This window comes from Thermobia domestica, chromosome 5, assembly GCF_964235325.1.
Source record: "Thermobia domestica chromosome 5, izTheDome1.hap1.1, whole genome shotgun sequence".
In the NCBI taxonomy this organism is placed as follows: Eukaryota; Metazoa; Arthropoda; class Insecta; order Zygentoma; family Lepismatidae; genus Thermobia; species Thermobia domestica.
The window spans coordinates 321,464,519-321,491,401 of record NC_137458.1 but is presented as its reverse complement, the minus strand read 5'-3'; the positions used below and the strand labels follow the sequence as shown (position 1 = coordinate 321,491,401).

Sequence of the window (26,883 nt, the reverse complement as noted above, 5' to 3'; positions counted from 1 at the left end):
ACTGAACCTGCTTGTCCCAACAGACGCTACAACATCCGGTTGACGAGTATACGTGCACCTGTGCAAGTTGATCTTTCCGGTAGACCGTAACGTGTATGGACTACCTACGCTTTTCAGGGCCCATCACCGTGCCAAGTTTGATCAAAATCGAATGAGTTTTATCGATGTTAAATTCGACTAAAAGCTCTCTCGTGGCTTATACGGCTAGCATACCCGCCTTCGGTGCACGGGTTCGAGTTCGTATCCCACGTTAAGTCTTAGGTCCCTGTCTCATATAGTCTCGATGCTAAGAGGAATGCTCAAACAACCAACCTAAACCCTAACTTTGATCATTCATAACTCAGGAACCACAGGTGGACACATCATAGAATTTCACATGTATACTAAGTTCGTCACAGTGTATCTCTATTCCAAGTATGGTTAAAATCAGCTAAGTTTAGATCATGTACGATACTTTTGATTGATTTTATTTTTTCAAATAAAATAAAATAAAATAAAATAAGGGCGAAATAGAGCGAAGAAACAAACAAGCACCATAACTCATTTTCGGCACTCTCATTGCCGCGTAATGGGCTTGTGTATGCTAATATTTCCGCTATAAGTGTTGTTTATCTCTTTCAATTCTTTCAGAATTCCATTTCCTTGCTAGTTGCTACATGAATTATAATTTTCTCAAGCAAGCAAGTTTAGGCACATGTTTCTTTTCTTTTCTTTTTTTTCTTCTTTTTTCTCTTATAGAACCCGTAATCCAAAGTTCTATATGACCACGAGGAGATACCTTCCGCATTTGATCATGTGTTTTGAACGTCATATAAGGCAATATTCGTCATCATAAAACGCTGTGTAATGAGCTTCTTCCGCCTGGGTCGGTGGGCTGCTTAATAATTCCAGTGAAGTCCTTTTGAGAGAGAGAGCTAGATCCTCCCATCATATGAGCGTATAAGAACACTCTCGCTGAAGAATCCAACGTCATCAATCAAAAGCTACGGAGAATTTTTCGAGGCTAATGACCCCTAGCAAAAATTAAGAGGAAAAACCTGCCCAGCAGTGGGTTGAGTACAGGAAATGGAAGAACGACCTTGAGCAGGTGACCTTGAGGTAATTTTAAAGGAAAATAGTCAAGATAATTCTCTTGGCATGTTTAATAATTTAAGAACCAAAACAAACTATTTTCTACCTTTTTTCACTTTTTTTATTTTTATTTATTTATTTATTTTTAGATTTTCGTAGTTAAATTGAAATGTAAATGCAGATCAAAAAGCATTTGTTTGAAGCTAAAGCATGGAAATAAACAAATACATTACTAGTATAAATACGTGCTATTTTCTGAAGCAAGAAAAAAATTAAATCTTTCAGTTTAACGTCCCATGATTATGGTCTTTAGGCCAGCGTTTCTCAACCGCTGCGTCGCGAATATATGTCAGGTGTATAGCGAGAATTTAATGTCTTCTAAGATCTTCCACAAAGGAATTATCTTTACTAGAAAATAAAAATTTATAGCCAATCGACTTCATTTCCACTTGTCTTTCAAGTTTAAAGCTGGAATGTTTGCTTTTAACGCTGTTCATTTTTCTTTGGCAAGAAACAGTGGACATGGGAGTGTGTTTGTCAAGAATTCGTCCACGCATAGATATGCTTTCCAAAAGTCGCTAAGGACAAATATCTTACTAGTTTTAAGTTTGATGTCTTCTAATATTTCTGATGGTAATATTTCTTTCTCCTATTCCTACTCAAGAGTCATGTTTGTGTTATGTTAATATATTTCTATCCAAGAGTCTTACGTAATTTGATTGTGAGATTTGTCTCATAATTGTTTCATTTAAAAAAAAGTATTGTTTATTTATTTTTTTATTTTATTTATTTTATTTTATTTTATTTATTTTTTGTTCTTTTGCATCTAGGAAAAAAAATCAAATGCAGGGGTGTCGCGAAAGTTTTAAACATACTTTGGTGTGCCCCACAAGAAAAAAAGGTTGAGAAACGCTGCTTTAGACTAAGAAAGACGGATGATTAAGACAAGTGAATGATGATGAAAGAGTTGGTAGAATGATGTTGTGGGAGGAAACGGGAGGACCCCGAGTAAACCCACGGATTCTGAAGGGATAAAAGAGCCGGAAGTCAGCACGAATATGTTATCATAGCAACTTCCATACTTATAGCATGTCCACCGGCACATTCTTATTTTTCATTTCACTTGCGATGTTGTTAATGCTCATAATAGTAACACAGGCACAAGTATGCAATTGAAGAATGTAGCAGCGCCTGAAACGGATGACTAGGTGTCAAGTCAATGTGATATATCTTTAGTTTCTTTACTGCAGTCTTTGAAACGCCATATACATAATTACTGGCCACCCTGTATTGTAACCGGAAGTTGTAGAAATTCTACTTCCGGTTTAAGGAGTGAATTTATGTAGTTCAGAAGTCTACTTATGTTTCCTAAGTTTTTATTCAAAGACATTACTGTTTTTGCCTAAAAGGATTTTCTTTTTACCATTCTTGTCCTTGTTTTGTTTTTGTTTGTGTTTCACTTCATTTAACGTTATACTTGTTCTGCAAATATGAGTTACAACTAACACTACACATTCTTCCAGAGAGTTTCACACCACTCGATCGAAAAGAAATTCCCACCTTTATAACTAATTTGCTTTATCGGACACAAGCTTAACGAGCTGTTTAAAACACAATGAAAATATCGTTGTTTTGTTGGTCTTTTTTTTAATGACTCACTGAGTATTGTTTTTTCTCATACAATTGTATATATGTATTAATAATCAAGCAATTCAAACGAATTGTTTGACAAATAAACATTTCAGATATGTTGAACACAAGAAAGCAAAAGGTCCAATAGCTGAGTTGAAACGCAATACGAAATCTTTTATTTGGAAATCTTTGATACCTTTGGAAATAATTTTATGGCTTCTTTGATACAATACATCAGGCCCGTATCCAGCGGGTCTGGGGGCGCTCTCCTAAATTTTTACTGCCGCCCCATATATTTTCACGGTAGGCTTGCAAATGAAATATAATATGAGGATGAACTATAAATTGGTTGCCCCCCTAACTTTTACCGGGTCTCCCTACATTTTTCGGCTGGCTACCGGCCTGCAATACATCACAACCATGCATTGCCAACTATTCGCAAAAAATAAACAATACATTCTGTAATGAAACCATGAACTGAGAATTTAAAAAATCATTTTTTCATAAAAATTATAATGGCAATTTGGTAGGTGAAGATGGAACTAAGTTTTCTGTAATATTTTAACTTTTGGATACATGCATTACATTATTTTTAAAACTCACAAGGACAGTACTTGTAATCAAGAAATCGTTGGAAGCAGAAGCAAAATAGTCAAGAATCACTTGTAGTCAAATAACATTGCTTGTTAGTAGTAATTAACAATTCGGATAAAATCACGAAAAAGATGAGAGTAAACCTCAGGGTAAATTAAAGTTCAAAAATACTTATTTGTACATCATTAGATAACAATAATATTTTTCAGAAATTGTAATTAGGACTTTTCTAAGATTTTGTAAATTTTTATGGTGGCTTTTGGCAAAGTTAAAAGGAAAAATAATTAAAGTTAACAAGGACAATAGTCCATATAAAATGACCAAGTTTGCAAGTAAAAAATCTTTCTGGATTCTGCATTCTGCATTCTGGGTCCTGTATCCAGAATCGCAATGGAATGGTTTATACGAAATTACAAATGCCGCAAGAAAGACCATTGTCCGGTCAAGACCAAGCGAATTATGCAATGAGGTAAAGTATGACTACAGAGAACTTTAACTGTCTATTTTGCATGTGACATGAAATTAGGAGGTCTCTGAAAGTGACAGGCAGATTTGAATGTTTAAATATTTAGCTTATTTCCGTTTGGTTAAGCATTGAGTAAAATTATAATGATCTGTTATACAATTAATCTGACATACTAATCTGATAATCTGTATTCAGTACTCTTGGATGTTCACTGTTAAATAATTTATATTGTTACAAAAATATCCACTATACTACCATTGTAAGTCAGTTGTTTCATTAATAAAATATTGTCATTTGTGACAATAAGAGATTGCAACCATTCGTTTAATTGCACTCTTTTAATTTGAGGTACGAAGTAATGAAACCATGAACTGAGAATTTAAAAAATCATTTTTTCATAAAAATTATAATGGCAATTTGGTAGGTGAAGATGGAACTAAGTTTTCTGTAATATTTTAACTTTTGGATACATGCATTACATTATTTTTAAAACTCACAAGGACAGTACTTGTAATCAAGAAATCGTTGGAAGCAGAAGCAAAATAGTCAAGAATCACCTTTAGTCAAATAACATTGCTTGTCAGTAGTAATTAACAATTCGGATAAAATCACGAAAAAGATGAGAGTAAACCTCAGGGTAAATTAAAGTTCAAAAATACTTATTTGTACATCATTAGATAACAATATTTTTCAGAAATTGTAATTAGGACTTTCCTAAGATTTTGTAAATTTTTATGGTGGCTTTTGGCAAAGTTAATAAGGAAAAATAATTAAAGTAAACAAGGACAATAGTCCATATAAAATGACCAAGTTTGCAAGTAAAAAATCATTCTGGATTCTGCATTCTGCATTCTGGGTCCTGTATCCAGAATCGCAATGGAATGGTCTATACGAAATTACAAATGCCGCAAGAAAGCCCATTGTCCGGTCAAGACCAAGCGAATTATGCAATGAGGTAAAGTATGACTACAGAGAACTTTAACTGTCTATTTTGCATGTGACATGAAATTAGGAGGTCTCTGAAAGTGACAGGCAGATTTGAATGTTTAAATATTTAGCTTATTTCCGTTTGGTTAAGCATTGAGTAAAATTATAATGATCTGTTATACAATTAATCTGGCATACTAATCTGATAATCTGTATTCAGTACTCTTGGATGTTCACAGTTAAATAATTTATATTGTTACAAAAATATCCACTATACTACCATTGTAAGTCAGTTGTTTCATCAATAAAATATTGTCATTTCATGACAATAAGAGATTGCAACCATTAGTTTAATTGCACTCTTAATTTGATTTAAGAACTTACTGTTCCTTTAGTTATTGATTTGATACAATTTATTTTGATTTTTTATTTATTTTAATTTTTTAACTTACGTTACAATTCTTTTAACTTTTGGCTTGTCAAAAGGCTTCGTTGTGAAGTTAAATTTTAAGGGATTTTTCATTACCAGTGGTGTATACTAGACGGCGTACATTCTTTTATGGCCTTTGACAAAGCCTACGCAACTCTTTGAGTGCTGGCCTCTGAGACACAAGCCTTCCTAACAATTACGGCATTTTTTGTTATATTAAAAAAAAAAATCAATCTCGAAATCTAGAAACGCAAAAATTATGCACCATACACCACTGGAAAGTTTGAAGCTTCCTCTCTAGTTTAGTATTTTATAACACACATTCGAATAATAAGACCACATTGGAAAATACATTTTGTATTTAACAATCTTATTTATGTATACGGTCAATCTATGCATTTATTAAAAAATATAATGCAATATGTTAAATAAAATTGAAAAAATAAATTTTGTATTGTATAAAATTCAAAAAATAAATATATAGGAAATACGTGCAGTTACCTATTATATTTGTTTATAATATTATTTAAATAATTGGAATACATTTTCAGCATCTGCACTGCAATACAGTGTATCAGTTTATAATGTGAAGTATTTCCTTGAATGAAAAAGTTTGGAGAAGGATTCTTTCCCCAGTGCGACTTTCAAGGTGGAATTTTGTGCAAAAATTGTTTCCTTAGCGGTCAGTTCAGTAACTATAGATCCTGGAAATCTCGTGTGTGGATCATCTCTCTTTTATATAACGAGTGCCTCACAAATAATTTTATGAATTCAGGAAAGGAATTCAGCTTGGTGATGGTAGTTTTGTTGTACAGTATGCAAGAATTGACAAAAAACAATTAGAAATATGTAAAAACACCTCTTCGTCAATAAACTCATCGTCAGTTTCGCTACAGTCTTCTTCCAAATTGAGGCGTATGACATTGCACGACAGACTTCTCTTCGTCATTTTTGGCCTTAAACAGTATGCATATCGCTTTCAGACGAAGACGTCAATAGAACAGTACAGCTTACAGATGACGAGAAGAACCCTGAAACAGGGATAGCGGGGAAAGGTCAACGACACGGTCAAGTCCATTTTTGGTTTTCGGGGTGTGATCTATACTTAGATGTCGTCTGCTACTCCGGGTAGTTATCTGTGTGCTATTCCGTGGTGTCATTTGAAACCCCCGTGCGAAAAGTGGGCGAGCCCATACTTACGTTACACTACTTCTGCTAGGGTTCTTCTCGTTATCTGTGAGCTGTACGTAGGCCCTAGCATTTGCACTTCATCTAGTGATAAAGTTACGATCTACGAAATCCAATGACATATTCGTGATTGGTAACACCGTAGAAATATGAAAAACACCAATAAAATAAATTTTCAATGGAAACATGTATTTACCTAGGTATACGTGATCCGCAGTATGCAGAAGTTCTGCTATTCTGTATATACATATATATGTGAATAGCACTCAAAGTGTTACGGATCTTCACTACAGCGAAATTAAACTACCGTTAATTTTAGAGTTTTTCTGTAATAACTTCAAAACAAATAAAAATATTCGAAAAGCAGAAACGTAGTGAACTAGACAATACGATTTTGCATGTGATACTGTTATCACAAGTCATCTATCTGCTTTCGATTTGCAACTGTAGATAGATTTATCCTTTTTTTTTTTTTTTTTTTTTTGCGGGTTCTGTAAATAGCGGCATACCAAAAGCAGATACGTGAATTGTGGTAAAAGTATCACTTGCAAAATCGTATTGTCTAATTCACTACGTTTCTGCTTTTCGGATATCTTTATTTGTTTTGAAGATATTACAGAAAAACTCTAAAATTAGCGGTAGTTTAATTTCGCTGTAGTGAAGACCCTCTAGTTTTCCTGCTATGTTCCACTCAGGTCCGTCGTTAGAACACTAAGGCACGGGGAGGAAACTCGGGTTCCATTTCCGGAGGGAGCTCATGTGATTTGGGTTGCACGTTAAACTGTAGGTCCACATTGTATAAAGCCTAGGTGCTGAAAGAAACGCTAAATTCCAAATCTACCAACAAACCAAGACACGGAATTTAAGATAACTTTTTTTGAGGACTAACTCAAGTTCACATTCATAGTTTCTTACTATATATCAACGTGTCCTATCAGTTTCCTGTCATGTCAGTACATGAACTTTGGGCACCTCTCGAAACATTAGTGCTTAACAGGAACATATTAACTAATCAGAGGCGTCATTTGGGCAGGGCAGAACAGGGCTATTCCCCTTCCCTAAGTTTAAGAAACATATGGTTTTTAATAAATCATATATTCATATCCCTCCCCCCCCAAAAAAAAATGAAACTCGTATGTCGGTGCAAATATTGCATCTCCTGCCCAAAATTTGAAATTACACAACTGCAACAAATATACCACTGTACAGAGCAATCCATCCTCTTGTAGATATCCGTTAACGGTTATTTTTAGTTTCGTGGCAGGTGGTTTTCTGGTTTGAAATATGGAACGGCAAAGAACACTGATTCGTGTACTTCTGCTGTATGGGTTTCAACTGAGACACACAGCCTACGCGGCGAGAGGGGAACATGCAGTAGATTACGAATAAGGAAAGTGGGATTTTAAAAATGTGGGTTTACTATTGAACTCCAGACACCAGTAATAATCAGTAATTCCACCCAGACCAGGACATAGCACCTGTGGTGAAACATAAGCTATTTGAACACAAAGCCATGCTTAGTGTATGGTGGAATTTTGGAAGGTCCACCATATTGGAATTTGGAAGGTCCACTGGGAGTTTGTCTCTTATGGTCGTACTGTGAACGCTGAGCTGCAGGGCTGTAATGTAATAAATTGGAACGAAAGTAACAAACTGTATCACAAAATATCCACACTTAATCAATTGAAGCATCTATTGGTGCAACAGGATTATGCTCCCTGCCATAGGTCAAGTATCACCTAAGAAAAATTCCGTAACTTTGAAGATGTCGAACTGTTACCACATCCAGCGTACAGTTCTGACTTAACACCTTCAGGATACCAATTGTTCCGAGGACACTTACTTCGTGGTAAAACATTTGCCAATGAGGAATGATGCGCGGCGAGAGTGCAATTTCTTTTTTTTTTTTTTTTTTTACTTGAAGTCCAAGGAGTCTTATATACAGGGTGTTCGCAGTTTGGCACAAAATATGAGTATCCACAATAAAGCTCAATGGTTTGTATTTTGCAGATTAAGACTTGTACGCCGTTCTCTTGCGTTTTCATTTTCCAGATGATGTGTGGCGGGAAACATATGGGACACCCTGGTAACTACTACACATATTATATTACATAGTTTGCAGGGTTTCTCAACATATGGGTCAGCACCCCTATGAAAGTCGCGAGAGGAATACATGGGGGTAAAGAAGGAGGTGAAGGAGATAAATATAATTAAGACTGAGTAGCCGAAAACTATTTTTTGATAGATTTTTTTTTAATTTCCATACTTGTCAAATATAACAAAGAATATTGAACAAAAAGATAACCCTTTCGGGATTTATGATATATATATATATATATATATATATATATATATATATCATATGTGTGTATATTGTTTTAAAACGACCATTTAACATCTAGTATATGCATTGCGAAAAGGTCTTTTTTTTTTTTTTTTTTTTTTTTTTGAGAAGGAGATCGTCAAGTTGGAGAGGGTAATAACGTCATCTGTTTAGCTGTCAAAAGTACAACGCAAAAATATTTTTTGTTATCTCGCAAATGCTGTTTACAAGGTTTTCATGGGATCCAAGAACATGTATATATATGTTATCGACATGACCATAAGACAGAGTACAGCTCACAGATGACGAGAAGAACCCTAAAACAGGGGCAGCGGGGAAAGGTCAACGACACGGTCAAGTCCATTTTCGGTATTTGGGGTGTGGTCTATACTTAGATGTCGTCTGCTACTCCGGGTAGTTATTTGTGTTCTATTCCGTGGTGTCATTTGAAACCCCCATGCGAAAAGTGGGCGAGCCCATACCCACGTCACACTACTTCTGCTAGGGTTCTTCTCGTCATCTGTGAGCTGTATACGTGTAAAGGCTTTTTTCCTCCTTCTTCAGAGGGCCGGTCCAGAGGGACCTAAACTTTTGAAAACGGGTCTTTTTCAGAACAAAATTCCTCATTTTCCTCGACTTGCAATTTTTAGGTATATGATACGGGCACCGTTTGGAAGGTTGCTTTATTCTAAAGAGAATGAGGCACGTGACAAAATTCTAGAATAAATAGTGATGATGCAATAGCTTCTTGATTGAAAGTCTGAAATTTACCTTAAAAATCCCAAAAGGATTAAAAAAAAAAGAATCGGAATAAAAGAGGAATAAAACTAGTGAAAAACTACAAACTGAAATGCAAGAAAATACAAATACTTGCAACAGTAACATGAGCAGAGTTATGGGGGGCATAGGCCCCCAACTTTTTGACAAAAAATAAAAATACCACTTATAAGATCCTTTAATTCTCATTTGTAATCACCGTGCCCCCTAAGCAAACAAAAGGTCTGCCCCCCCCCCCCAGCAGACAATTCCTAACTCCACCTATGAACAGTAAGCGATGGGTACAATAATCAAAAACGTATTAGAAACCGGAAATTATACATACTTCTGGAGTTCGAGGACTAGAAGATGTAATAAAAGGGAGACGTGATATGAAATCAACTTAGAAAGCTTGGATATTATGAAATACAACTTTCCTTAATAAGTTACGAAGAAATACAAGCACTTGAAATACATGCACTGAACAATTATTACAGTTTAATGTGATTTTAACAGCTTCTGAGAATTTAACATCAATACGTAATTCTATCAAATGAACATAAAACCATGTACAGTATATTTACTGAGTAGAATTCCATTTCGAACTTTTATGGAAAGAAAGAAAAAAAGAAAGAAATATGGGAGTATTCTGACTAGAAAACAAACACGCCGTTGTTTAATAAGAACAGAAACCTTTACGATAACAGAACGGTTAAGATTTTTTTTTTTTTTTTTTTTATGTCGCTTTTCGTCGGAGAAACAATGAGTCAAGAATACTTAAATGTTGAGTTCCTTATTCCCCCTGACCCTTAAATCGGAATTTCATTTTTCTTTGCTTGTAACAAAACAAACTATAGGGGCTCATTCGTGGCTAAGTGGTTAGCGTACGCGCCTTTGCCGTTCGATTCCCCGTGGGAGTTCATGTGGTTCGGATTCCACGTTAATCAGTAAGTCCCGTCTCATATAGCCTCGCTGCTTGAACTCACAATCAACTCAACTGAAAACAAGCTATAAAAATTTCTTGACTGATTTTTTGAGCATAAATTTATTTAAACAACTGACAATTTCAGAGACAGCTTAAGATCGTCACAGATTGGGTTTAACGACGCCCTTACGTAAGTTGTGACTCAGCTCCTCTGTTCAACATGTAACTATGGACCTCATTCCCCTTCCCCAAAAAGCAATACCTACTTTAAACTTAAACGGGGCCGTGATAGCACAGTGCTAGAGCTTCCAAATTATGCCAAATATTGTATATTCATAAATACAATAGGGGGTCCCACATAAGCTTTGGGGGGCTCAGGCCACCCAGGATCGGCGCCCTTGGTCTTGTGGTCCCATTATTGGAATGAAACTAACAGTATTATAAAGTCATGTTTGGAATCTTTTGTTTGTGTACCAGTAAGAGTTTATTCTAACAATATGAAGAATGGGGCCCAAGGGCGCCGATTTCTCTGTAAATTTGGGGGCGGGGCATTCAGATGCAGAAGGCATGTATATGAGGATTTTAAGACAAATTGCATTCAAATTATGCCAAATATTGTATATTCATAAATAAAATGCGGGGGACCACATGAACTTTGGCCCGGGTCCCCTCGGCCGCCCCAGGATCGGCACCCTTGATGGGGCCCCAGCATTATATTGTCTAAGTGTGTATTGGCGCCCCATGAATGCTGAAATGATACGGACTTTTATAAAATCCTGCTGGGGCCCTCTGTTAGTCGTTTGACAAGCTAGTGCAACACCGTAAAGAAACAGAACAGGTCCCCACCCTGGGGCCCCATTACCACGCGTAAATGAAGCTGACAACTTTATGAAGAAAATCCACCCAATTGCAAAGAGCCCTCTTAGTGAGGCTCCTGCCAGGGCCTTATACACCCCAGTCCAAGACTGCATGGCATAAGAGTGGGACGTAAAACTTAAAGATTTGATTTTATTTTTTAAACTTACACCAGTGTTATGGTCTCCAAAACCCTTCGTATGGATGTCCCTTCCTGGGAAAGTGGCTACTGCGTTGCTTCCTCTAGACATGGTTCCGGGTTCGATTCCTGGTAGTGATTTTGACTGGGATAAAAACCTGAGTACAGATTCAGATCTTACTTTAAACAGCAGGTTCCTTATTATTTAGCCTGAGTGTTGAGAAGGAAAATTACACTTGAGTCGATAATCCAACTCTTTCCCTTGGATATGATATTAGATAAAATATTATTATTATTTTACTATTTAACGTAGAGATGAAGGAATAAACATTTTTGGTGTATCACAATGAAGTATCATAATGAAAACCGAAACAGATAAGTTAGACTTGAGTTTAGCATCTCGTTCAGCAGCGCGGCTGTATGAGACGTGGACCTACAGCTTAACGTGGAATCCGAACCACCTGAGCCCCTGTCGGCAACCGAACCTGGGTCTCCCACGTCAAAAGCGCGTACGCTATCCATATAGGAACGAAGGAATTCACAAAACAGAGAAAACGTAATGATAATATATTTGTATATGTTACTCTATGGCCTATGGAACAGAGAGGTTCAGTGCCGCGTTCACCAAAGCTTTCTATTAACTTCTGCCCTTAGCCAACTGGATCAGTTTCCACTTTGTATTCCTATTTCTGTCAGATCCATCTTAATATTCTCCTTCCATCTGCACCTAGGTCTTCCTAATGGTCGTTTTACGATTGCAATTCCAATTTTACGGATTTTGAAACTTTCCTACTTTCAGGGGTGTAGCCAGCAGTTTTATGTAGGAGGGGCCCGTCGTTTTTTAGGGGGGAGGGGGACAGCTGCAATGTACAAAACCAAAAGAAATTGTGTTGCAGCTAGTGCTCTTGAGGCCTGGAAAAAACGTAAAATTTTAGTTTCCTTCCGGAAAACTAAAAGCTGGTTTTTAGCTTCTTCTTCTTCTTCTTCTTCTTCTTCTTATTATTATTATTATTATTATTATTATTATTATTATTATTATTATTATTATTATTATTATTATTATTATTTAGTTTTCTCCATAAATTATATTCCAGGTAGGTTTTATTATGTTCAACCAATAACTACTGTCCCCACCAAACGTTATACCTTTCTGCATAACCATTTTAGATTAAGTCCTTGTATCTTCATAAGACTGATTTTCTTTGAAATTTCACTTAATTTCTTTAAAATTTCCTGACAAAAATTTTTATTTATTATTCGTCACTAAAAAGAACATAATTTTATTAAAAGTTATATATCATTTACTGTTTTAGGGGCACTCCACATATTTCGTAACGCTATTTTTGGCCAATTTTTACCCCCTTCTCCTCTTTGTCACACTTCGTAACGCAAGGCCGAACCTCTTCAACTTTGTTACGTAACACTTTTTGATTTTTGTTTTTTCACCAATTTTGATTATTTTGGTGATTATTACAATAAAAAACTATTTTTAATGGTAGAACTTTTTATTACAAAATGCTTATATTATTGTGAATATATTTGTAGCGTTTTTCGCCAACAAATCAAAGTATTAAAAAATCGTAGACCCGTAATAATATTTTAATTAACCAATCCTAATTCTTCAAAACTACTGTAGTTTCCCTATGCGAATCGCACCCATCATTTTAGGTCACTGGTGATTGGCAAGGAGAAAGTACAGCGGAAGATGCAGTTAAAACAGGATTTAAGAAGAAATAACATCGATCTCTTCTTCCGAGATCCAGGATGCTTCGTGCATTTGAAGTTCGTCAGTGTCAATGACGCAAAGTTCTGTTCCTCGTCGACCACAAATTAGAAGTGGCTGCACACGTGAAGGAGCAGGGACATCACGTTTGTGAACAATTTTTCGAGCATCTTCTTTGGACTTTGGACTTCAGTTTACCACTTTATAAATTCTTCTTGTCCTAAAACAGTGCGAGAATGCGAATAAATTCGATTTCTTGAGAAATATTCAAATCCAAAAATTGAAAAAAAAAATAGTACGATATTAATATCTGATGAATTATAATATCTTTCGGTTTTTAATATCTTTTGGTCGCAAATCGTGGATCGTTCCGTCGCGGAAAATATTTCACGAAAAGGAGTTTCTTCTGTTTCACATGCGAAACCTCTGAGAAGAAAAGAGTGGGTAACGATTCGAATCAATTTTTTTAAATAATATTCTCAAAAATAGCAATACGAGTGGGAACGCGAAGAAATTTTAAAGCGGTGGTTACTATCACTAACAACTAATTCCAGAAAAGCGTGTGTCGTAAATGCAATGCTGCGATAGCCACAAAACGGAGTTTTATTATATTGCAATACACTCAGAGTTTCTCACCAGTCATGCTGGTGTCTAGTGCATCTTGGAATCCCTACTGTATGATTCAACTTATATAGGCTATAGTTCACAACTTTCCAAAATAATGGAAATCTCTCTCTCTCGCTATATATATATATATATATATATATATATATATATATATATATATATATATATATATATATATATATATATATCGCTTCACTTTGAAGGTGCACTTTGAAGAGAAGGGGAAGATATGTAAAAATGATCGAAAATGACCAATATTAATGTAGAATCCATAGTTTTCGGGGTGGCTGATATGAATAATGATACTTCCGATGCCATTTAAATCCAAATTTTAGTCCCCATTAGTACTCCTAAGCGGGATGGTGACGTAAAAATAATTGGAAATTACCGATTAATTGGAATCCAAACTGAAAAACCGAATAACGTTGTTTCCACCAAATTTTCCATCTCATATAAATATGTTTTTTTTTAACATTAATTACAGCATACAAAAAAGGTAATGCAGGCCTACTTACAAATCAGTTTAGCACCATTGTTGTATGGTAGTATTTATAGTACCTTGTTAAAACATTTGTTTTCAAACTGTCAAATAGAAATCGCAGTAAATTGTGTAATCTGCCATGAAAAGAAAAAGTTTACCATACTATTTTCCGATCGGTGTAAGGAAGAGATATCATACTATTTTTCGATTGGTTGGTAAAATAGTATTTTTCCATACTATTTTACAGTAAATTATTAATTATATGTAGACTTTATTATTTTTAAGTGGCTGAAACGAGGTAATCTTACGATGATGTTTTAAAAGTTGGTCATTTGGGGGGTCAGGAAATCATTTGGGGGGCCTGGCCCCGATGCCCCCCCCCCCTTGGCTACACCCCTGCCTACTTTCTTCCATTCTAGCTACATGACCTATCCACCTGAGCTTCCTAGACTTGATAACCCCAACAATATTTGGTGAACCGTATAAAATATGTAGTTCCTCGTTATGAAGTTTCCGCCATTCTCCATTCCCGTTCCTCTTGGGTCCGAATATTTCAATTCATAATTTCAATTTCGCTTTCCTTGAGGATTCAACACACACACACACACACACACACACAAAAAAAAAAAAAAAACTCTATATAGATATGTTCAAAACAAGCTACGAACTTGCTTAGATAAGCTTCACGAAGAGAAAATTACTATTTTTTCTTTTAATTTATTAAGTTCCTTTTAATACATAAAAGAAAGCATCGTCTTGGCTTTCGGTGGCATCGGTAACACTAGATAGATCATATAGAAAATCTCTCCATTTAGTTGTCAGTACAAATATAATGATCAGAAGCAGAAAGACAGTTGTTACAAATCACAATGAACTTAGAAATGCTAAAAGAAAAGCATCAAAAGATTGCGATCTTAGCTAATCATTAGTTTTTGGATCAGGGGCCACAAAATTTTTGAACGGCCCCTAAATCAAGGATGTTATAAAATAGAGGATCTGCCCATACGTATGTTCTCCATATGAACTCAATGAAGCCAAAAAAACAAACGAGCATCATCTGAGCCGGCACGTCTGATTGGCTACTCTCGTTTCCGCCATGATTGTTGGCTCGGAACATTGCGATCTTAGTGGCTTGGAGTGGGCAGAGTAGGTGTGGCGAAGCTGTGACGTATGGCTTCACGATTTCGTTGTATGGGCAGATTTTATAACATCCTTGCCCTAAATGGAGTTTTCGTATTTTCTATGGTATAAGCAATCAATCTGAGTTAAGTGATAGTTTGGATTTGGCTACACTAGTTCACCAGATATAAGGCGTACAAAAGATTTTTTGATCGAAGTATATTGGATCTTGTGATCACAAAAAGAGAGAGAGAGAGAGAGAGAGAGAGAGAGAGACAGAAAGAAAGAAAGAAAGAAAGAAAGAAAGAAAGAAAGAAAGAAAGAAAGAAAGAAAGAAAGAAAGAAAGAAAGAAAGAAAGAAAAAAGAAAGAAAGAAAAAAGAAAGAAAGAAAATTGACAACAAAACCTATAATGCTTATGTTAGAAGTATTGCCAGCTCACTGCATGTTCAGGGACCACTCAGAGGCTTTCACTAATGGGTAATTGGGTATGCTCCTAACGTAACCATGACTACAGCTATTAGGGACTATTATATTATTTGAGATCATAGATTTGTCTTACGTAACAGTAGGTCCTTTATACAAGCACAAAAGACAAGAACACTCGTTCAATTTGCTATTCAATGTTAAAATTAATAGAAATAGTAATTTTGTGAGGGTTTCTTCATTTGCTTTCCAATTCGTATTTCTGAATCACGCGTCAATATATTATACAGGGTGTTTCAAAACAACACCGACAACGTTTGGGAGGTGATTCCTGACACCAACACAAGACAAAAAGTATAGACCAACCTTGGTGCACAAATGCTTCCTTTCGGAGCTATAGGCTGCCGAAAACGTGAAAAAAAATTATTTTGAAGGTCCATAGCTCCAAACTTATGGGACCTACCGTAGTCGGGTCAAGACTTCACTTCGGAACTAACATGTACGCCAGCGTTTCCCAACCTTTTTCAACTTGCGGTACACTACGGGTCTAACTTGAATTCTCGCGGCACACTCATTATTATTATTATTATTTGCAAATATAAAATACCATGGTAATTTTTTTTCTGTGATTACTGATCTTCTCGCAGAGGTGAAAGCTCGATCACTGGTTTTCCCGTATGCTAATTCACTATGCTTATTTTTTTATTCTAGTTTTAAAATAGAAAACAAATGCAATGAAATATAGGACTCAGATTTTTAAAAATACGCTTTCTTTTTCGAAAACTGTATCCAACCTTTCACAAAGAACGAAGATCACTAAATAACGAACGAACAAACAAATGTCTTATACTTTTAACTTTGCTGTTTTAACCAAAACCGGTGCATATTATTGCAATCACACAGCTTGCGATGCGTCGTGTTGTTCTGTCACTCACATGCGAATGAGTGTTCAACGAACGCTCACTTGACGCGTACAGTACAAGTGGTTCCATTTCTCGGTGTTAGTATGACTCTCGATTGAAGCGTAACATAGCAGCTAACCGTGGAAATGTGTACGAGCCGAAATACTGTCTGCTACACAGTAATAGATGTAGAATAATATATTACAATTACAGTAATTTTTTTCCATCGTAGAAATTCATAGTAATGTGAAATACAAAATATACACTTTTCCTATGTCTTGCAATTTGGTTGCTATAGAATTAATAATTTTGTTTCGTTTCCCTCGCGGCACACCAGCGGTCCATTCGCGGCACACAAGTTGGGAAACGCTGATATACGCTATCCAAAAATACATGTTTCCGAATCCTAAGGTACTCACGTAACAATTTTTATAGAGGAAGTTTGGCTACGGGGATATAATTTGAAGTATTCACCAACAACCTCTATACAAATTGTTGAAAAAGTTCCGCAGGTTTTGAAACATGGATATTTGGATAGGGCACATACTAGCTTCTTAAGTGAAGTCTCGACCCGACTGTGGTAGATCCAATAGTATTGAAGCTATTACAACGATTAAATCACTGGTTCCTTTTGTAATAAGTTTGAGCCATTAAATAATACACACTCCGTCTTTTTTGATTCCATTTATTTATATATGGTTGTCCTGACAACGATGTTGCAAAGACTTATTATTTTTTGAAACATTTGAATATCTTTATACATTGACAATCATATTATTTAAAACATTTCTTTCTCTTCTTCTGATAGTAAAAATCAGCCAGGCTAGTACATATTTGGAATATCTTATGGCCCAAAATTACAAATATACAATGTACTGTTGTACTATGAACCTTTAAAGATTATTATTATTATTATTATTTATGTTTTTGGCAGTCTATAACTACGAAAGGAAGCATTTGTGCACCCAGGTTGCTCTATAGTTTTTGTATTATCTCGGTGAATCACCTCCCTAACGTTGTTGGCGTTGTTTTGAAACACCCTGAGGGCCGCGGTGGCTCAGTGGTAGAGCGTTCACGTCTGGTGCTTGGAGTCCTGGGTTCGATTCCCACCCCCGCCAAGTGAACTTTGTGGTGGACAAACACCGTGTGTGTGGGTTTCCTCGGGGTTCTCCCGTTTCCTCCTACTTTCTTCATTCCACCATTTCATTCATTACTCATCATCACCGTCTCCTTTAGCCTAACCGGCATAATCGTGGGACGTAAAACTTGAAGATTTCATTTCATTTTTGAAACACCCTGTACAAAATTATCAGTCGGATAGAACTTGGTTTAAAGTAAATTTACATTAAAATGAACTCAAGTTGGATGCTGCATTATTTAACAACAAAATATATATATATATATATTTAAGTAATTAAGCGTAGCTTTTTCCGTTTTATTTTCAGTGACTTATTAAACGGGATAATGATATTTACTGATCACTGATGACAAATTTACTTTCAGCGTACATGCAGTTGCTATTACGAAAATAAATGGCCAAGAGAATGAAACAAATATATAGTTTTACAGAAATTCTAAATTTGAGAATTTAGCTAACTATTACACATAACTTTGGTTATCAGAAACTTTCTGAGTCACAAGAGATTCACGAAGAGTGTGATTTAGCAACATTTAAACCACATTTATTGTTGGAACATATTATTCAATGACTTGCATGTCTTTGAACGTTGATAAATGCTGTTTATTATGTTCGAACAATCACTTTATCGTGTCGTGTCGAAATTTGAGAATGCAAAATGAAATCTTCAAGTTTTACGTCCGACACTTATGCTGGCTAGGCTAAAGGAGACAGCGATTATGAAAAATGAATGAAATGGTGGAATGAAGAAAGTGGGAGGAAACGAGAGAACCTCGAGAAAGCCCACGCACACGGTGTTTGTCCACTATAAATTTCACTTGGCGGGAACTGGGATCGAACCCGGGACCCCACACACCAGCGGTTAACGCTCTACCACTGAGCCATCGCGGCCCCCATTTGAGAATGCACCTTCTCGTTTCGTGAGTAACACTGTCTGCATACCACAGTTTGAGAAACTCTGGTGTAGCAGAATAGTACTACTCACCTACTTAGTCTATGTCCTGTACACATCTCAAATTAGATAGACACTGTTCTCAACATGTTTTTAGCTATTGTTCATCATACAGTTTCACAGCTACGTGGATCAAGTAAGTGGACTAATTATGAAAACAATGAGTATTTCATCCGACAGTACTCATGGCTAAAAAGGCGATATTTTATTTCTTCATAAAATGATAAATTAAACGGTCATTCTCTACTTCCCTTACTTAACTTCCGAGTACTCGTTAACACTACATGGAATACAAGTCTATTCCAGTTTCCGAAACCTGCACTTGCATCAATTCAAGGTCGCTTATGTACAGACTTCCATAGAAAATTTTGACCCTGAAAAAATTGTCCTATCTACAGCGTGCAAAATTAAGTTACAAATACTGTTACGTTAAAATTTTTTGTTAAGACTTTTTTTTGATTCATATTCAGTTGCTACACTATTTTGTTACTTTTGTTACTCTTGTTACATGTTGGGCAGCGGTGGCTCAGTGGTAGAGCGTTCACCTGTGGTGCGTGGGGTACCTGGTTCCATCCCAGTTCGCGCCAAGTGAACTTCGTGGTGGACAAACACCGTGTGCGTGGTTTCCATGGGAATCTCCCGTTTCTTCCCACTTTCTTCATTCCACCATTTCATTCATTTCTCATCATCGCCGTGTCTTTTAGAATAGACCGCATAACCGCGGGACGTAAAACTGTAAGATTTCATTTAATTGTTACATGTTCAGTCCAAAATAGCTAACGTGTCGTATCTGTTTAATTGTACGTGAGCTATACAATTAAATAGATTGATAATAAAACCAAAAATTATAGAGCGAATGGCATGCAATGGAAGCAAATAAACACGCTATTTAATAAAATTTATCAAAAATTACTATAAAGTGCATCAGTTGACACACCGAATTCTAATACCTATAGGTCTATTAATGCATATAGGTATTTGATTCTACGATTCATTTAGGCTAGGCTAAAGGAGACGGTGATGATAAGAGAATGAATGAAATGGTGAAATATAAAAAGTGGGAGGAAACGGGAAAACCTACGCATACGTGTTCGTCCACGACAAAGCTTATTTGGCGAGAGCGGGCATCGAACCAAGGACCCTATAGACCAGAAGTGAGCGCTCTACCACTAAACCACCATGCCCCTACGATTCGTTTCGATTCCCCTCCTTCCTTCTCAGTAAGTTTCGTTCCTGCCTTCTTCCAAAAAAAGATACCTCAATAATGAATCTTATTCCTTAGATGTTCCATAAATTGGGACAGATTTATAGTGATTTGACTCATTGCGCATTGCAACAATTGCGGCGATTCAAGGTTCAAATTATTGTCCAGCTTATTCTGTAACTTGGTTCAACGTTATGTGCCAAGGATACTCTATGTCTTTAATCAAGCTCGTCTAAGTTGCCAAGGATACTCTATGTCTTTAATCAAGCTTGTCTAAGTTGCCAAGGATGCTCTATGTCTTTAATCAAGCTCGTTGCCAAGGATACTCTATGTCTTTAATCAAGCTCGTCTAAGTTGCCAAGGATACTCTATGTCTTTAATCAAGTTCTTGTCGTTGGTATGATCATACCCTCTGACGAGTGCCTTTGGTACATAAAGTTCCGAGTTCTATTCCCGGTGGGAAGGTATCGAACATACCCCCGGTAGGGGTCTCGTCTTACATTGCCTCACTGCTGACAAAGGACCTACGTTCAAATTAATCAACCCATTCCTTTAATCAACAGAAGAAGTTAACCAAAAGAGCTATCAAATTAATAGGTAAAGTCAATCAATCAACAGAGGAATTATTTAAGAAGTAAATCAAACAACAGATGCAGATAACAAGGAGCTATCAAAAATAACTTAAGTCAATCAGCAGATGCAGATAACAAGGAATTATAAAAATAGCTTAAGTCAATGAACAGATTCAGATAACGATGAGTTATCGAAAATAACTGAAGTCTAATTGATAGATACAAATAACAAGGAGTTATCATAAATAACTGAAGTCTAATCGATAGATGCAGATAACAAAGCGTTAGCAAAAATAACTGAAGTCAATCAACAGATGTTGATAACGGGAAGTTATCAAAAGTAAATTAAGTCAATCAACAGATGCAGATAACAAGAAGTTATCAAAAATAACTGAAGTCAGTCAACAGATGCAGATAACAAGGAGTTATCAAAAATAACTGAAGTCAATCGACAGATGCAGATAACAAGGAATTATCAAAAATAAATGGAGTCAATCAACAGATGCAGATAACGATAAGTTATCGATAAATAGCTAAAGAGAATCTAAAGATGTAGAATATTAGAGGAATCACCAAAAATATAACCAAAGTCAATCAGCACATGAATATAAGAATATGAGTTATGAAAAAATAACTCAATCAACAGGTGTAGATAATTATATGAGTTATCAAAGGGCAATAGTTAAATCAATCAACAGATGAAAATCACTAGATGAGTTATCGAAGGAATAACTCGCGAATCAACAGATGTTAATATAACTAGTCAAGTTATCGTAATATGACTAAGTAGAAAAAGAAGTAAAAGTAATATACGTTAATATAATAGTCAAGTTACCGAAATATAACTAAGTAGAAAAAGAAGTAAAAGTGATATACTTACATCTATCTTGATGATCTTTTCGGCTGGATTAGCTGAGTTTTGCCACAAAGTACCAACCCGTAATGATGCAGTTATGTGATAACCAACGTCCTTGCCCTTGGCAGCGGCTTCATTGAGCAGCACCGTTGTCTGGTAACTATATTCATAGCTAGTCCCAACTTCATATTGGCGTGTAGATGCTGCAGACGAAAGAAGCACAAAGCTATAACAAAGTCTCAGCCACAAAAGTAATAACTGAAGAGCTGCAGTTTTAAACATTGTCTAAACATTCAAAACAAGAAAACAAAGTCACTTTGTTTTACCGCTGGTCAAGAAAACACCTGAGAAATACACATAGCCGAAAGAACACTATGAGGGGAAAAAAATTCACAACACAAACACAGAATTTTAACATTCACATTATTGGAGGAAATATTTTTTGCTGGTGTGACGTTTTCCCTTTACGAGACAAATCACGCACCAATCTATTCGACCGCATGTACTAAGCGTAACTGCCTGAGTGAGACACAAATCTCGTTGGAAAGGAAAGTGTATGAACGAAGTAGTGAGTGAAGTCTTGTGCTATAGCGAGACACAAGAACCACGTGGCCGCAATTATTGAATGATTCCACCAATCAGTAGAATGAAGCCGAAAACAACGAGATGTGAAGCGCTAAGTAAAGAAAAAAAAAGTTACTTCTAGTACGAGTAATAAATGCAAGTAGTAGTAAAACTCAAAACTACAGAGAAGATGAAAACATACAAACAGGTAAATGTGTAAAAACTGTATGCTTTTGGAGTAATCTTTTTAAACGAATAGAAAAAAAGAAAACACTTGTGTCTGATTTCACTTCACCGAACTATAGCACACTTTACATTGTTTCTTTTTTGGTGTCGTGTCATTCAGGTCGTATCGCAGTGTTCCAGATGATAACTAACCAGGTATGAACTAGGGGAGGAAAAAAAACGAGGTAATATTTGAGAAAACTTATATACGAGTACAGATTAAAAAAAAAAAAACTGCTTTCGGGATCTGGTTTGCACTTATAATGCAATAAAAACAGATAATGCTTAAACACACTGTTTTAAGCTTTTCATATCTTCAGAGTAATGTCACTATGTACTCCACAAACACATGTATAAACACACACGCGCGCACTGGAAACTGGTACTTTTGAAAGAAACTATCCAAAATTGTTGACACAGGGCGTTTTTCACCTTGGATTGCGCTGACGCGAGATTAATTGCTGATGACGCTTCCAGCTATTTTAGCTGAAGAAAGGATTTAAGGATGAAACACGTTCGTTCTTCAGTGAAGACATCTCGACTCACTCTTAACGCTGATGTAGCAAAGACGGGAGGCGGGGAGGTGAGGTGATTTTTTTCTTATTGTGTTATGCAAAGAAGATGAAGAAGACTTTTCGAGTATTCAAGAGGAGGGGGGAAGCAACGAGAGGTGACTTTACTCTGCACCGTTATTTGTTCCAGTTGGAGTCATCCATGACCTTAAGCAGTATTACAGTGTTGCCAAACACTACTACAAAGCACATGTATGTGTTTTTTTTTCTTTTCACTGTCTTTCTCCTCTTTAAGATACATCACACACATTCACTTTTAAACTTACAGGTTCTACAGTTCTACGAAGGGCTATGGTTGGCCATATGTGGTCAGAACATCGATTCCCAGTCCCAGTAGCAAAGCGGTTAGTGTACGAGCCTTTGATGTGGGAAACCTGCTTTCAATTCCCAGCGGGAACTCATGTAGTTCGGATTCCACGTTAATCAGTAGATCCCGTCTCATATAGCCTTGCTGCTGAAAGAGAATCTAAACTCAAAATTAACTCAACTCCTGGTAATAGAGTCATGACCTACCAGTGATTCGTGGTCAGCCCATAGACTGCCCTCGTCATTAAAACTGGCTTTATATACCGGAGTTTGTTACTTCTTTCTTTCAAGTAATTTCCCAGTTAACCTCACGACGCTGGGTACGCAACAATACCATCTTATGAGTAACCTTACGAAGCGGTCATATCTTTCTTTGACCAAAGTCTGCAGTGCTTGAGTTTGCTGATAGTGCAACAACGACGTTGGCCAGACCAGAATTCAATACATCGTAATTTAATAGCTTCCAATCGAAAACTAAAGAAACTAACTAACTCTATGGTCTATGAAACCCGGTTATTCAATGCCATGTTTACAAAAACTCTCCATTGACTTCTGCCCTTTACCAACTGGATTCAGTTTCTACTTTGTATTCCTATTTCTGCGAGATCATATTGTCCTCCCATCTGCGCCTAGGTATTCCTAATGGTCGTTTCTCGATTGGATTTCCAGTTAAAACTTTGAAAGCGTTCCTACTTTCTTCCATTGTCGCTACATGGCCAGGGGCGGCTTTAGGATTTTAATTTTGGATAGGTCCGCTCCCTCGCTTATGAATAGGCTACATATTCACATTTGATTGATTAATGACAGTAGGAAATTACTTTTAACAGTAGTGGTTGATACTATTTATTAAATAATTATCTATCATTAGTGGAATATAAATAGTGGAAAATATATTTACTCTTTATTCTATCTTTTAGCATTTATATATTTTTTCAAAATTTTTGGGTAGGCCCATGCCTATCCGTCCAACCCGCTAAAGCCGCCGCTGTACATGACCTGCCCACCTGAGCTGAGCCTGCTAGATTTGATGACCCTAACAATCTTTGGTAAAAGTATAAATTATGCAATTCCTTGTTATGAAATTTCCACCATTCCCCATGTTCCCCCAAAGAATTGCTCATGTCCACTGATAATAATAATTTCTTCATTCAATATGTCTACCCCACTGATGTGTCAATGCATTTATCTCGATGACAATATCCGCCACTCGTGCCGTCTTTCTGATTCATGTGATTTTCTTCCTCTATTTTGTGAGTGATTCCTAATATAACCTACATTTTTTTCAATCTTCGCTATGTAGTTTTACAGACAGTGAAAATCTGATTTTGTTAGTATAAACGTCTTCGATCTATATGTGAAACCAGATGGAATACATTCATTGAAAAATTTGTAAACGTTCACCCACCTAGTAAATGAGTTTGATTCCCTATTTTAATGACTTTGAGTCTAATTTATTATTTTATTCTAACCACACTCAAATGTTCCTCAGGAGGTTCAGCCAGGCCCTATCAAATTAATGTGTACTCAAGGAAACCTATGGAAATAAAGGGAGGGGTCAAAGTGTGGATGTGTGGAGTCCTATTTTCTCATAAACCGATCTGTAACGGGAGGCCATATCCTTTAAACGCCGAAGGACGCAACTGCTGCGTCAAGGCCTTAAACCTTAATAGGTCAGCCCCTAATTAAGCTAGAAAGTTAATTTTAATATCGGTGTGTTCTTGAGGGATGAAGCTTGCCGCCGATATGCATTTTATGTATTTAGATGGTACCACGGCGGAGAGTTGGAGGGTAAAGTTTGTGTTTATTTTATTTATTTATTTATTGCATCAGGTTTCTCGGGCTACAGTCATAAAAATTATGTAAAGCAATCAAGTAGTCTACTACACGTTAATAACCTGCAAAAGTACTTGTTGCTTATATTGGGGGCATAGGGGAGGGGAAATTTGGCCAATTTTTTGAGTCTCAGTTTTTTGACTTAAATTACATTTATTTTCTGGACGGTTCCATATGTGACAAGATATCTTTTCACTGAATTGTTCTAGAAGCAAGGGCGGGATTTAAGTGCTACCTCGTTGGAATCTGTGATTCATAAGCTTTTCAATGATGTATGATTCACGACTCTTTGATAATTAGGAAGGTCATCAGCCCCGACAACTTGAAGGTCTGCAACAGCCCTTAAAAAATTATATAGGCCTACAGGTCTTTTTATAGGAATTTTGTTCTGAATTTTTATCTCGCTTCGTATTGCAGCAATGGCTACCTATTTGTAATATTTTTGTCACAACTGTATTGCCTACATATTAGCTTCATTTTGTCAGCATAGAGTAACTTTAAGATTTGCCAGGGCCCACCAAATTCTATATTTTTTTCATAATTTTTAGAACTTTTTGTTTCTTCTTCTTCCCCTTCTTCTACGAACATGGAAGAAATTGCACAATTTCTACGATTTCGTTCAAATCCCTGCCCGGTGTATAAAGATTAAATACTTTCCTTAAGTTTTATGGTGATCCATATATTATACATGGTAGACTAAACGTATTGTTTGACATTATCCAACTAATGAATACTAATTGTAGTAATGCGGCGCTTCTAAAAATACAGAAAGTTTGTTCCTACTAAATAGCCCGATAGATATGCAACCAGTGGCACAGAGTTGTTTTGCACGTTGTGTATTACGTAGGATAGTAGCGATATTACTGTAATGATACGACATTTGTGCAGTGTTTCCAAAATATCTGATAATTTTATCGTCGTTTATGAAACATGACTAATTAATAGTCTAAGGAAGAGGTTTAGCCTCTATCGATCAGTCGCGTACGGAGAATTTCATGAATGGGGAGGTTCAAGCTTCAATTTTCATACCATTTCAGGTGTTCGTATACATATTTCAATATGTTAAAGGTTAATTTTTGCGTAACACAGTACCTTGTTCAAGAGAGGGGTGTTAAAACCCGGAACCCTCCTTGCGTACACTACTGCCGTTGATATTCGCGTATCAACAAGGTACAGGGGAAAATTTTGCAGATCGCAAGAGACAGAAAAAAAAACAAGTTAACTTTGAGATTTTTGATTATTATATTACTTCATTAAATTCTCTGTCGTGTAAAAAGAAGTACAGTAGAATCCCTCTAATCCGTCACATTTGGGATTGGAGGCATAGTCGAAACGCAAAAAAGGTCGGATTATCAGAAAAGACAGAAAAATACGGATTTACAGTAAAATAAACAATCTCTGAACTCAAAAATGACTGTATTGTTCTCTACAGTAAAAACAAACGAACAGTAAGCACTAAAACTGCACAGTACAAGTACAGAAAATACGCACAACGAAAGAAACGACACAAGTGACGACGGAGCACTAAAGCGGATATGCGGTAACATCAAGTAAACAACAATGCCGCGACAGTAGTAAACGACAATGGGCCTCATGAGTCACCGAAGAGTCACGACAAGTTCGGTTCGAGCACGGTCGGATCAACCGGAGTGGCGAACCAGCCAAAGAGCGGACAAGAAGGGTTCTACTGTAATTAAATGTTATCATCTCAGGCTAGAGAAGGCAGATAAGAAATGCTATTGAAGTCCAGAACTTGATGTGACGAATGTAACAAGAGGAAATTGGAGAACTGCTATTAAATACAGTATATCACAGTGATTATGTTCTCACAAATTCTCTCGTTTTGAGGTGGAAATCTGGAACTTTTGTAGTAGAACTGAGTTTAAATTTGTTGCTAAACAGCTTGTTGTTTTGGTTCCTAAATTTTTCCTCCTGGCTATTTTCAGGTATTTTTAGGCTGTGCTTATTTCATTAGGTTAATAACCAACTTTCGCATCTGTGGAATAGTGGAGCAGTATCTTGTTCTTATAGAGTTTCAATTTGAACTCTCTCAATATTAGTCGTAATGATTAGAAACA

General features: G+C 36.3%; 1 protein-coding gene across 2 annotated transcripts in view; it reads right to left on the bottom strand.

Moving 5' to 3' along the window:
- Mtp (microsomal triacylglycerol transfer protein) overlaps nucleotides 1-26,883 on the bottom strand; it is a 159,221-nt gene that overhangs the window by 72,702 nt on the left and 59,636 nt on the right. For both annotated transcript variants that reach the window (XM_081760536.1, XM_081760537.1), the window contains one exon: nucleotides 21,330-21,508. In XM_081760536.1, coding sequence (XP_081616662.1) covers nucleotides 21,330-21,508 — 179 coding nt within the window. The remainder of the gene's footprint in view (nucleotides 1-21,329; nucleotides 21,509-26,883) is intronic.